General features: G+C 42.3%; 1 protein-coding gene across 5 annotated transcripts; it reads left to right on the top strand.

Annotated features, from left to right (window-relative positions):
- The first annotated feature begins 84 nt into the window (after positions 1-84).
- LOC116945975 (spastin-like) lies at positions 85-13,586 on the top strand. Of its 5 annotated transcripts, none has more exons than XR_004403399.2 (16): positions 85-262; positions 1,027-1,110; positions 1,220-1,309; positions 1,794-1,933; positions 3,095-3,216; positions 3,653-3,746; positions 4,351-4,425; positions 4,781-4,852; positions 5,951-6,026; positions 6,823-6,914; positions 7,338-7,417; positions 7,760-7,802; positions 8,789-8,868; positions 9,650-9,719; positions 10,158-10,228; positions 11,475-11,515. XR_004403399.2 is itself a non-coding variant. In XM_032960711.2 (16 exons), exons 1-16 carry the CDS (start codon positions 181-183, stop codon positions 12,844-12,846), a joined length of 1,362 nt encoding a protein of 453 aa, XP_032816602.1. In that variant the 5' UTR covers positions 90-180; the 3' UTR covers positions 12,847-13,586. The 5 variants fall into 5 exon arrangements, 1 of the variants encoding a protein (XP_032816602.1); XR_004403398.2 differs by having other exon boundaries at positions 9,650-9,711; XR_004403401.2 differs by having other exon boundaries at positions 86-262; positions 9,661-9,719; positions 11,475-11,517.
- The last annotated feature ends 422 nt before the right edge of the window (positions 13,587-14,008 follow it).

Consider the following 14,008-nt stretch of genomic DNA (forward strand, 5'->3'; position numbering starts at 1 on the left):
TTGGGTGAGTGAATCGGTGTGATTGACCACGGACCCTGGTGATATGTTGTTACACTGGGTGAGTCGGTGTGATTGACCGCGGACCCTGGTGCTATGTTGTCACACTGGGTGAGTCGGTGTGATTGACCGCGGACCCTGGTGCTATGTTGTTACACTGGGTGAGTCCCCGCCACTGCCGCCATGGAGGACCGCGTGAAGGAGTCGCACCGCGTCGCCTTCGCCTGCCTCACCGCAGCGCTCCACGAGGACGAAAACCCGAGCGGTGATCGCTGCCCCCTCTGCCGCTGCCCCCTCTGTGGCTGCCCCCTCAGTCGCTGCCCCCTCTGCCCCCTCTGCCGCTGCCCTCTCTGCCGCTGCCCCCTCTGCCCCCCTCTGTCGCTGCCCCCTCTGTGGCTGCCCCCTCAGCCGCTGCCCCCTCAGCCGCTGCCCCCTCTGCCGCTGCCCCCTCTGCCGCTGCTCCCTCAGCCGCTGCCCCCTCTCTCCGTGTCATTTCTGCGCTGCGATCAGAGGCCTGGCGGAGCAGCGGCTTGCAGAGCAGCTGAATATTGTGGCTCAAGGTGTGCAGGACGTGGAGCTGAAGAGTTCCTGAGTGAGGAGAGATGGAGCCACTAATTGTGTTTGTCGTCTTGTGTTTGTCGTCTTGCGTGCGAAGTCTGAAACTGCCACGTCAGAGCAGTGTTGTGGAGAATACCTGTACTGTAAGCTCATGGTGTAAAAGCCTTCAGATACGATAAAGATACACGCATGTGTAAACTCTGTTGGAGAAATAACCAACTGGTTTTTCAAAAACCGCGATGAGTTGCCGTGGGTGAGTCACAGCAGCAGGAAAAACAATGCAGTATTTACCGTCAGATGGGTAGGACAAAGCGTGAACCCGAAGTACTTTGAGCACAAGCACAAGTGCACTATCCGGAGCTTGTGTGCCACGTTGCGCAATCAAAATACAGTTCGTGGTAAGATAGAGACCCTTGAAGAATGTCAGGCCTCTTCCATGAATTATGGGACTTGTCTGTGTTGTTTGTACAGGAGACAAAAACGAGGCGATCAAATGGTACAAGAAAGGGATACTGGAATTGGAGAAAGGCATCGGCGTCTCCATCACATGGCAAGGTGATGCATGCGCGAGAATATTTTTTCGTGTCGGAATGTTGTTTTTTTTGCATCATTTCTCAACGTATGGAACGATTGGTGTCTTCTTTTTTTATCTCTCCGTTGCCAGGGGAGAAGGCCGAGCGATCTCGGAGCCTGCAGGAAAAGATGAGAAGAAACCTGGCAATGGCCCGAGAGAGGCTCGGCTTGCTGGGTTGCGGTCAGCGGATATCGCAGCGGTCACCATTCATTTACGTGTCGAGGCGCATTCCGCATCGCACGAGAGTTGTGCCTCGCCCGTCTCCCTCCCCTCGCCCGGTCGAGTTGTGTCCCCCAGCTCTGCCTGCTGCTGTTGCTGCAGCTGCAGCTGGCCACAATAATAATAATATCAGCTGTCAACCCATACGGTTTATGCCCCGTATTCTCGTACAGGGCGATTGAGTTTTCAGGTCCACGCGGCGTATACATCCGTTTCAATACGTGCAACAAAAGACAATGTTTGTCTGTTTGTGTTTCTCCCTTGTGATGGGACTTTTGTAGGATGAACGTTGAGATTTGTCAAAGGGGCACGGGGTGACCTATAAGGTCTGAGTTGGTCAGTAATAAGGTAGGGACACTGATAAGGGGTTGACAGGTATGACAATATGTTCTATTTTTCTCTGATGGGGCAATCTGTATATTCATGAAATGTGCTGTCATTTCAGAAGAGAGTGTTCCGAGATCAAACGCTGGCCACAAAGATGGCCCCGTGCCCAGCACCTCGACTCAGAGTAAACCCCGGCCACAAACCAAGAGCACTTTAGCAGCAAGGCCCTCGTCCCACCGCCCCCTGGTGACCAACAGAGTGAGAATGGCCCGCTGTGTTCATGTTCACAATGACCATTTGTTCACGTGTCCGGGAAAGTTGAACTGCGAACATATTTCTTTTCTGCAGGGTCCTGCTGAAAAATGTATAGCCAGTTTGATTGTAAATGTGTTATGAGTGTGGGGGGAAACCAGAGTTCCTAAAAAAAAACCCCACACATACAAGAGAACACATGCAGTTAACTTCACACGGATAGACCACATACATACCTGCTTGCCACACTACCTCTTACTGGACGCTCAGTGCCTTCCACATTGATGTCTCGTGCATATGATATTTGTGTGATCCACAAATTTGAATAAATATAGTCTTTGGATGTGTCTAGTTGTAAACTTAGACTAATATTAGAATGATTTTCTTTGGGTCTTTCGGTAAAGCCACGTAGATAGAAAACTAATTAAAATAATAAAAAAATCACAACGTTTTGATCGCAACATAAGCAATCGTCATCAGGTGAAACAATATAGCGGGAGAGCTGCTGAGGCAAGAAAACATTAAGTCACAATTAGAATTCTCTATCATGCGGTATGGTTCAGTCTTTCTCCCGAAGGGCTACCTTTTGCAAATGTCCAATTCTCAACCTCCTTTTGATGCTTTCATGCTCCCATTGCTTGCCATGATGACTCTTAACATTAATTTTAGGCATTTTATATAGGTCTCTTGAAAAAATATCTTATATACCAGGAATCAAGCAGTGTTTCATATCAAAAATATAAGTCAACACTAAAACGTCTGTGATTGATTTCATTCAAAGTCTGTTTGCATTATTGACGACCCTGCCGTGGCTGCCCTCCAAGCATCTCTCACATCGTTGTTGCTCTCATCTGTTGTCTGTGTTCTTCTGACGTCTCTCACGTTATTCCACCTATCAACTGGTCCACTCATGTAACAAGCCAATTTATCTCCCTACACTTTCACATCATGTTAGGTGTGAAATGCATCATGCTCTTCTGCCTTTGCGCCTGATTACAACTTGTAATTTTTACCCCTTCGATCTGCGCTGTTTGTGGAGATTGGGTTTGTGTTAGGTCTGGAGCTTCCAATAGGCATCTTTCATTCAAATATATATTTCTGTGCATTTCATTGAATTATAGGAAGCAATGGTAGACAACTTCACGCACTCTCCTCCTTTCTATTCAGGCGACTGTGCCCAGGCAGCAGCCAGCGGCACAGCCCACAGCCCCATCAGTGCTCAAGAAACTGAAGGCTCTCAACGTGGACAACACCATGGCCCAGCTCATCGTCAATGAGATTGTTGACAGGTATGGGATCACATTATACCACTCAACTCATTCGTTATAGTTTCACCTCTTGAGGAAGCCGGATCTAAAAGTAAGCTAGAAAAAACTGCCTAAATGAATAATTATTTTCAAATAAACTTAAAGAAAAACTCTTGACTGGAACACTGTAATGTAACTTTAGTAATTAGTTCATTACATTATGCTGGACATCCCCCACAACCGGAGAGGCTCTCCAACAAATTAGTCCTGCTTTGAGACATTTCACTATATTATCATTATAACTGTCCACCTATGCATAGAAAGGATTAAATACAGGATATGCAAAGAGCATTGAGGGGATTCATAAGTTACATTGTAGGTCTCACATATGTACAAGTACACACATTCTCCTAAATGTACTTCTTTTCTTCAAACAACCTGGCTTCCCAATGTTCCTGATTGAATACGTCTTTTTCAGGAGTCCGCAAGTCAAGTGGGATGATATTGCTGGACAAAAAGTAGCCAAGCAAACCCTGCAAGAAATAGTCATTCTGCCTTCCCTCAGGCCAGAGGTACAGCACATAAACTTATTTTGTTCATTTGTGTCGAACCAATGCATCAAGAGAAGTTGTATCCTGCCACTTTAACTTAAATGGATACAACCTAAACAAACTATTGGGTGCTGTTTTACTTGAGGATTTAAAGCAATGTTGATACACAGCAATATCACCATTGAAAACTGCCCCATGTAAGTAAAATAAGTACGATTTCGCTTCTCAAGTCCCAGCAGCTGGCCAAGTTAAGATGTCAAACTCCCCTGCAAGTGCTGTGCCCCACGTACTTTAACACCGCACGGCTTCGAGCTACTTCACATCGGAATGCCGTGAGTTCCATTCCTGGTTGGGGATCAACTCGGCTCATCATGCCTCCCAGGTCAATACAATAATTATTTTGCGGCTAATTAAGAGGGGGTTATCTAGTTAAGCTACGTTCAACGTTTAATAATTGATTGGAGAATGCATTGGATAATTATCAAAGTGTGGGGTATAAATACTTAGTGGCTGATGAAACAAATACTTGTGGTGATTTATAAGTAAATCATGTGCCACAGCGCCACCTAGCGAGAAGCAACTGGAAAAAAGGGTCTGCAATAAAAGTGTGGTTTTTTTTGTAAAGCTCTTTACAGGTCTGCGCTCACCTGCCCGTGGATTGCTGCTATTTGGCCCTCCAGGAAACGGGAAGACCTTACTGGTATGCCTTGTTGTGTGTGCTAATGATTAGCTTAAGTTAGAATGCCATGACTGTAATATTAAACAGTTTTGTTAATGTAAAGAAAAAACATGCTGGCATTGGGTCCGGTGTTCGACTTGGCAATACAACCTTAGCGCCTCCCTTCTTGGCAAACGCACAGTGCCGCTGTTTCTTTCAGGCTAGGTTAATGTACATTGTTGCAATGGCTCAAAGTAATGTCAAATGTTGGCATCGTAAAAGATGACTAAAAAAACTTTAAGCGTGTGCTCAATTCTTCGCACCATGATCTAAATCAAGAGTGCCACTATTGGTTACTTCGGTCATATATTGAGATTTGTTAATCTTTTTTTTTTAGGCAAAAGCTGTAGCAACTGAGTGCAGTGCAACTTTTTTCAACATCAGCGCTTCCAGCATGATGTCAAAATACGTGAGTACAAGACGAGCAGGTGCAATGTGGTAGTCAGGAGTGGGGGGGGACAGTTTGCATTTGGATAGGAATATATGGGGTGGGGGAGTGTTGTAGGGGGGTGTGGAGATTGTGGGGGGGGTGGAGGAGGGGAGTGAAGGGGGTGGGGTGGATGCAGAGTAGATGGCAGAGTGCCAGAACCAACATGGTTTTTCTGTGATGTTATTGGCTATCCCTACTTATTCTTTGGGTTTTTAGGTAAGGTCACGTAGATAGGTTGAAAGAAAATAACGAAAAAAAACTACGACGTTTTGATCACGACACAAGCGATCATCATCAGGAGGAGAAAAGAGGGGGAAATCTGCTGAGGCAGACTGTTTTAAAGGTTTAAAATGGGTGTAGCCCAAGGGTCATAAAGATAGTGGGCGGGGCTAGTTATGTTAATGTGAGATATTAGCATGTTAATGTAAGACCTGTTCATGTAAAATCAGAGAGCCGAAAATAACAACTCACATCGGAAGGTAGAGTGGAAACATCACAGCCAGTTATGATTTAAACTGGTTAATAATGTCCTTCCAGTTTGTACCCATCTTCTCGGTTGAAATTGTGTCTGTGCCTATCCCTACTTGTCAGAGAAAATAGCCAGAGTTCAAAATGAGAGAAGTGCACTCAGGTAAAGCATATCAAAGTCAGTACCTCAAATCACATGTTTTATGTTATCTTTGTCTAACTCTTAGTAAGTAAGAATGTGGTATTTGGTATTCATAATCTTGTTCTCTGGGCTTTATAAACAGCATTTCAGATCGGATCAGGGTTGTCAATTTTAAAAGATGATATTTCTAATTTCGCTGTCCAAAATTAAAGTGGGCAACACAATTGTGTCCCATCACAATAGTGCTCAAGAATTAGTGCCTCACTACTGAGTGGAGCTTCAGATGTGTGATGAACAGAACAGCCTGAGCCCCTTGTATATACGTGTTTATACAACTTCAAAAATTAACATCATTTCCAATACACATTGATGTTTGAGTAGAGTTGGTAAATCCTTCTGGTGTGCTTTGACTAAAGGATGTAATTGTTATGTTATTGTTAAAAGGTATGACCGTGTTTGTGGTGCAGGTTGGAGAGGGGGAGAAGCTGATGCGTGCCCTGTTCGCTGTGGCAAGAGAGATGCAGCCATCCATTATTTTCATAGGTACTCACTCAGCCCCTTAAGTTAATGTTGTTAATTGTCTTGAGCCACTTGTACTTGTAGATAATTGAATTCAATACAGCTGGCAAGGTCAAGAGGTGATCGCAGCCAATAACATTGATGCTTCCTTCTCAAGATTCAGTAGTTGTGGATTCTGGTCTCCAAGATCTACTTATACACTCTGCCACCATTAGACTCAAGGTCACTGACTTTGGTTTCTGACCTCTGGCTGCCACTGGAAAGCCTAGCTCAGTAATCTGCCTTCATCCTGCCCACCTGCCCAACCGATGACAACCTCCTGTTCCTAAAAGTAGAGTTTTTTTGACAATTTTTTACAAAACTCACATTTATTATTGCGATCCTATGTCAAACTCAGCATCAATCTGGAGATAAGCAGGAGTTATCTTATCCTTGTAACCACTTTGTTCGCTTATAATGCACCCAGGATAAACAGAGCTGCATACCTCTGCTTGTGTTCTGGGTAATGGTATACAACCTGTTCAACAAGCCACCATCCTCTCCATTGGATTGTGAACCTAAACACTGCAATGGTTGTGTGCACACTGGCTTTTGACGCTCAATTAAAAAAAAATCCACTTATATAAATCTAGGACACAAGTAGGGTATGGTGGCTTTGCCACAGTGCCTTGCAGTCTGAGTTATACCATAGCAAACATAATTTGCTTTGAAAGTTCTATGTTCTTATCATGATCGAGATGTCGACTAAGACAAAGTGAACATAGCCTTTCATTGAACAGGGCTGAGCAGCACACAAGTGTGATTGATTTATCTTTTGCAGATGAGATTGACAGTTTGCTGTGTGAAAGGAAGGAGGGCGAGCACGACACGAGCCGGCGAATGAAGACAGAATTTCTCATGCAGTTCGATGGAGTACGTTTACTCCACTGCACTGTAATGCACTGGGCTGTTTATTTAATTATGGGATGCACAATGAGGCCTCAGTAAGTGCTGCGATCCTCTTTACTGACCGATTATCTGGGACTTGCAAGCACTGTGAAGCAAACATTAATGAGAACGCTATTTGTACATATTCAAGCCAAAGCCTATACATTCTAAAACGAGCCTTTGGCAGTGCTCATTCATAGGCAGCCCTCAGTCATTCATGAAAATTCCACTCCTCTGGCAAGTACCACTCTCCACATATATAATCCTACTTCTGACTTTCTGTCAATTGGTAATAATTTTATTTACCCCGAAGGAATAATGGGCCATATTTACCCTGGACCAGCACATGGTGCAGTAGAAAAGAACCGGTTGAATGTGGATGTTAATTTGTGAATGTCGTACATGCAGGTTAAAAGCGAAGCAGAGGACAGAGTGCTGGTAATGGGAGCAACAAACAGGCCCCAAGAACTGGACGAAGCCGTTCTCCGGTGAACACATTTTAGTGTAAAATTCATCTTTGTTTTGTGTCTCACTTCCATTGGTACTGGGTATACCAAAATGTAATGTGTATTAAATGTGTGTTATAGAACTGAGCACACGTGGAAGAATATTGTTCCTGAAAAGATATTGTTCTCATTTAAAAATCAGTGCTGATAATTCAACTGTAATTACCCAAACCGTCTTTTATGCCGGTAACTTCGATCGCTGTCGTAATTTTGCTCAATACTCTTTCGAGGTTGCACACCAGAAATAACAGCTTGTGTCAATGAATATTCAAATATTGTTAGCCGTCGGCATGAAAGCAAATGGCACTGGTGTGTGTTTTCCAGACGATTTCCGAAGAGAATATATGTCGACATGCCCGACGAAGCAGTAAGTCTTGCCATATACAGTAGGAGTTTAAAAACACAGTGACGCTCATTTCCCTTGGCAGCCAGAGGTCATTGTTGGATCTTTAACACACTCATGGTCAAGGCCACCACTTCCTCAATTGGATGATTGCTCTTGATTTAATCGACCTTTGAGATGATAGTGTCAAACTCTGACCAGGATTTTAACCCCAAATCCTCTTGATTGTCCATAAGGGGTTTGTTGGATTAGATCACGTATAAATATTTAAATGTGTCGTTAAAACCTGTGTAAATGTCAGGTTATTTGCATCCATTTTTTTTTCACCACTCTTAACACACTTCTGCATCAGACACATATCGCCAAGCTGTACAGCTAATCTCTTGTCAATTTCAGCTGGTTTGACATTTTATTTCACCAGAAACTTGAGTCTGCAAGGATGCGCCACAGGACATGACACACTGTTAGCTTCCAAATTGAAAATACCCAGACTGTTTTGCACAGCTGCGATGCCAATAACTTTAATCTAAATTGTATTATGGTTATTATTGTTTGACTTGCATCCTGCCAGGATTTTTGCACACAGTGTTGATATACAGTGTTTTTTTCTGGAAGATTTTGCTGTTTTTTCCTGGATTTTTCTGTTTGCGCGTAGTCACTTTAAGATGTTCCTTGTTCATGTTTTTGTTTGTTGCGGTTGCACCTGAGTCAAGAGCCGCATGGCTCACAGGGTTATACCTAATAAATGAAATAAATGAAAATGAAACAATATCTATGCACAAATTTTCAGCTGATCTTTCATTCGTTTACAACTATCTCAACCAGGTTAACCTTGACACCTTCAAAATGTATATGAAGAGAAGTTTAACAACTGAACGAAGGAAATCACAAACGTAACGCGTTTTATTGACATGGAGGTTAAAGCACAGCCATGAACTAAGCTAAGCCAGAAGGGACCGTGGAAATTGGAGCCTGAGTTCCTATAAAAGATACTCTGTTTTATTTTACAGGCGAGAAAACAGATTCTTAACCACCTTTTATCCAAGCATGGCAGTCCACTGTCAGAAAAAGAACTTGCGGTACTTGCCAGGTAAGATTATATCCTAAGGTTTTCTGCATTTCCTCCTATTCTCTTGTTATTTAACTTATCCGAACCCATTCCTTCATGATAATGTCGACTGTGTTGTAATGTTGTACCCTTGCCAGGCCTTTCCACCTCCTTTACTGCCTTTGTTCCAAGATGCCACAAATGGCAGGGAATTCTTGTTTTCTTGGTGTAACATCTGGAATATGAATTGTATGGCTGATGTCTATGTAATACGTTTCAATGCCAGTTCTGGGTAATGCCTGCCAGCTGATATGAATGATGAGTCATTCTTTGTGATATACTACTTAAAAGCATCAACACAAATGCAACTCCATCTGTAGCTCCCACCAAGTACATAAAGAGGAGCAACACTTAATAAAACATCCAAAATCTACTGTAACTGATATCGATATGGGCCATAGCTGCTTGAGCTCTTCGATTATATTATAGATGTATTAATTGTTTTTAAACATAAATTCTTAAAAGCATTTCAAATAAAAAGATTTAAACGTACAATTGCTGTGTTTTTCGAACATCTCGTATGGTTACCCGATGGTGCTGAACAGGAGATTCCATTGTTTTAAGTTGCATATCAAAACGTATAATTTTGACTCAATGCTATGCTCGAGGAAAAGAGAGAAACGTGTGACTTGTGCGATAACAAGATCAAAGTCATGCGAAGTAGAGAAACGTCGGGGCAGGTTAGAACAATGGCAGGTTACGTGCTATCCCCCAAATCATATAACCATTCGATCACGTGGCCAAAAACAACAGTCGCTCTCAGTCTGCTTGCAGACAATCACAAGAGAGCCTGCATACATGGATCTGTGCCTGAAACCGTATAAGGTACAAATGTAAGCATGCCCTTTTGTATGTAGCACATAGCTTAGCTGGGTAGAGCAGTTGAGATTCAACAATTTGCGGGGTTTAGAAGAAACCTCAGCATGGCCATGTAATACATATACTATTTATTGATTGTAATACTACCACTGTCCAAATTCATAGACAATATTATGACCAGATTCGAATCAAAAAGGCTTTGACTCTCTTCTGCTCACCGGACTGATAGTTCTACTATTGCTGCCACTTTGCATGACAGGCCTAGGCCCTGTGCTTAACGGCTGTCGATTGTGGTGAAGCTGTGTCCTTGTAATGTGATTGTGGCCATTAACTGTAATTGAAACTCAATCATGACTAAACTTTTTAATTGTATGTTCAGTTCAGGGACCATAAATACTGGCGATGTTTAAAATAGTTTCCATCCTTAATGATATTTTGTATCACTATTTCAGGACAACCACTGGTTACTCGGCAAGTGATCTGACTGCACTGGCAAAAGATGCTGCACTCGGGCCTATCAGAGGTGAGTGTAACTTCACCTGTGTGACCAAGCAGTCACTCATCACTCAGTGTTATAACACAACCTGAATAAGCCATCACTCATAGCGTTGTTTGTTTTTGCAGTTTTATTTCTGATCTTTTTTTTTTGCTATTACATTGTCCTTTTTCTACGCTGATGTATTTTGGAATGTGCATGTTCACATTCCTGGTCTCCCTTACAAAAGAGGTATATTATTTCGGTGGTCTGTCACCTGTTTATAATTAATGTACAAGTACATGTATACAGTATGTGTGGGTTCTACTTGCTCCGCGAAGGAAAAGCAAAGTAACTTTGAATTTAAATCGTGATTGCGAATTTAATTAGTTGAATTTTGAAGGTTAATCATTACAATTGTAATACTTTGAAGTGGGAATGTGCAATTTACATTTTAATGTGCAAGGTTTGCTTTATATTGCAAACATGCAACAGACATTATACAATACATTTTGTAAATGGGAATAGGACATGCATATGCCACTGAGAATTGCAGGATAATAAAGTCAAGTTGTCCACATGCTCAGTTGGGTAGTGCTCATCTGGGTTGGTGATCCAGAGCCAGCAGCAGAAATTCCACAGTCCTATTCCAGGGACATGCTGTCCGTAGAGCAGCCACTGTTAACTCCCCACAACTTGTTCATTATTTTAATGGTCATGGGGGGGGGGTTGTTTTACTATACTTCACCACGCTGTTCAGTGTGGGTTGGTGAAAGGAGGGGAACTCACCACTGATGCTAGCCGTGGCCGGAAATCGAACTCCGATCGTCGGATTTACAGCGCAGTGTGCTAACCACTGCGCCACTGTTCCCTCCCCCCCCCTGCAGTTATGTTATGAACTGTATGTGGCTACTTTATAGGCAGCACAGGGCAGTGCAGCAGAATCCTTTGTTGCACTGCACTGTGCTGCCATGTCTATGGTCCCCATCTTTACTAACTCGCATTGACCAGCGTGGTAAGGTGTACTCAAATAACCCTTCTGTCCCACACAGCGTGGAGAGGCCCTCATCCAGTAGTGAGTGGCTTGACAAAAGGGTTGTACCAGTACATGATGATAATGGGATGACCCCCCCCACCAACTCGGATTTCAGCTCAGCCTCAAACTATAGCAGGTGTTCTGACACCAAGCCAGATATTGTGCATGACATCTGGCTATTTAAATGTTTGTAAATACCTAAGAATTATCATTGTTGCTTTAAATTCAACTGTGGATGCATATTTATTTTCTCTTTAGAACTCAGCATGGAAGAGGTTAAAAACTTGGCTCCAGATGATGTACGTATCTTGTTGATTTATTATTTTACTGAAAGCTTTGCTGCATTTCATGATTTGTTTTCAAGAGGATCTTTACTTGGAATGTTTGGCCAATGACTTCCTTTGTATGTGGTAGGTTAGACACCAGTGTGAAAAGTAACTCCACAAATATACATGAATATAACCTCAAATTCTTCAAACAGAGGTTTGCAACCTGCTTGCTGTACTACCTCCTACAGGGGTCTTATTGAATTGATGCGTTACAGCCATGTTTTCCCACGTTTGTAAAAAAGCAAATCAAACGGAATTTTGGTTTCTAAATAAAAAAACGTTTTACTGCAAATATTTCCATGAAACTGGAGGCAGACTACCATTGTAAGGATGTCTATACACTTCGTAATTTGTACATCAGTGTGACATCAATATTTTAAAGTAAGTTTATAAGAATGTTCTCACCACCTTTAAAAGTTGCAGTTCAAAATGGTTTGACAAGACTTTGGTAACGCTGAACTTTTGCGTACGTGTTCCAAGTGAAAACGGCAAGGCTTCACTTTGCTGGTTGATTCACTGTAACTCTCTAAAGGTCATGCTTGGCATAAATTCCACTGCTCCCAAGACACGTGTTGACCTCTACTCTCAGCTAGGGATCACAGAGACGACGCTAGCTCCGACTTCACGTATCTACACCGTCTCTTCGGGATTCTCGGACACATGAACACATTTGCTCAGTCCACCTCATTCACGCAGCTGGCAAATTATAATACTTTCATTTCATAAAGCGTCATTCATGCCAACAGCATCCCACAACTCTGTACATTCATTATATATGAGGACCAAATCCCATATACAGCTACTACCAAGCAAATTCACAAATGAATAAACAAATACAAAAATGGCACCAAAACAAAAAGCACAAACAACAAAAAAGTTATCACAAAAAAGAAATATTGTAGGCAGAAGCTCTCGTCAACATTTCAATTTTTACAACCCTTAAAATAGTTTCAAATCACGTGACTGTACAATTACAAAATGTTAGATTTTGTCGAAATTATATCTGTAAAGTTTGTGTGACGTGTTGTAATTTTCTTGTTCCCATGAACTTGACCAATGTTTTATGACTAAGCCTGTTTCCATTGTATTTTCTTTTACCAAAGTTGACTTGACATTGTTTGTTTTATCAAATGATCCACAAGGTTTATTTTAACAAAAAAACTGCCCTCTGTTTGTTTTAGGTCAGAGGAATCCGCGTGTCGGACTTTAAAGAATCTTTGAAGAAAATCAAAGCAAGTGTGAATCCCCAGAACCTCCTTATATACTTGAACTGGAACAAGGAGTTTGGTGACACAGCCTAGGCTGTGTTTATACTGAAAAAAAGCTGGACATGCTTACACATCGAGCATGCATACTTTACAATGATGTACATAACATCTTACTGCTTTGTAAAATAAATAATTAGCAACTGCAATGACAGTGGTGAATGAGCAAAAAGCAAGAAATAATAACATAACAGACACGTATATTGTAGACTCACCTTGCAACCAATGGCCATTCATAGCAGAGGAAAATGTATAAACATATATATTGAAGGACGACACTTCATAATGTATTTGCCTTGAAAACACCGGGATGTCTCTGATGAAAACATGCAATGTGGATACAGATGTCATTGAAAGTACTTATTGATGGGTGTTTGTTTGATGTTTGTTTTAAATAAATAAATTATAACGTTTGGGATCAAGCCTAGATATCAAATGTAGCTGCCTTTTTTCTCATGAAGGGCCATTTGGCTGAGACACAATTTAAAATCCCATGTCCGTCAACTGCTAGACGAATGCTCATGGGGGTTGTTTGGCCATACTTTTTCATGCTGGTCAATGTAAGTTGGTAAAGGGTGGCCCAGGTTTAGTTATCACGGAACCACTGATGTTATCCATGGCAGGGAATCAATCGCAGGTCGCCGGGTTCATAGCGCAGTGCGCTTAACCACTCATCGTGGCTCATTACCTGAACCGATATCCTGAGATGTATTTTATAGGTCTGTTAATTTCAAAGATATGTTTTTCTATAAAATAAATGATTGTCACAGTTGTTACCTTGCTGTTTTATAACGTGTAGGTGTTTTTATTTTTAACCGTGTGTTGGAGGAGTGGTATCGGGTACATTTGCAATGCAAGCTCCAAGTTTACACCAAAAAGACAGTCTACAAATATACAAAAAAGGAACAATAGTGTGGTTCTGTGTGCCGTTTGGTAGTCTGAAGTTATTCCAGCTTAACATGAGACACTGCAGCCCCCTGCCTGGAAAGGAAAAGGGTGACCGGTAGAGCTGCAACTACTGTGGTGTCACTGCTCTTGGTGCCTGCAATGGTTCTTGCACATGCGCTGCTGGCTCGGGTCCCTCATCATCTGCTGTCGACGCAATGGCCAAAACAGTCTGGCTGCACACCCAAACATTCCAAGGTTGACCAAATCACTGTGTCCTTGTTGATCACCAACAGGAGTTCAAGAGAGAATA

This window comes from Petromyzon marinus, chromosome 2 (genome assembly GCF_048934315.1).
Source record: "Petromyzon marinus isolate PM22_M1 ecotype Great Lakes invasive population chromosome 2, UKy_Petmar_22M1.pri1.0, whole genome shotgun sequence".
Lineage (NCBI taxonomy): Eukaryota > Metazoa > Chordata > Hyperoartia > Petromyzontiformes > Petromyzontidae > Petromyzon > Petromyzon marinus.

Coding starts and splice junctions, on each gene's coding strand:
- LOC116945975 (XM_032960711.2), top strand. CDS start 181: ATGGAGGACCGCGTGAAGGAGTCGCACCGCGTCGCCTTCGCCTGCCTC. Junction 1,111..1,219: donor CGTCTCCATCACATGGCAAG/GTGATGCATGCG, acceptor CTCCGTTGCCAG/GGGAGAAGGCCGAGCGATCT. Junction 10,229..11,474: donor TGCACTCGGGCCTATCAGAG/GTGAGTGTAACT, acceptor TTTTCTCTTTAG/AACTCAGCATGGAAGAGGTT.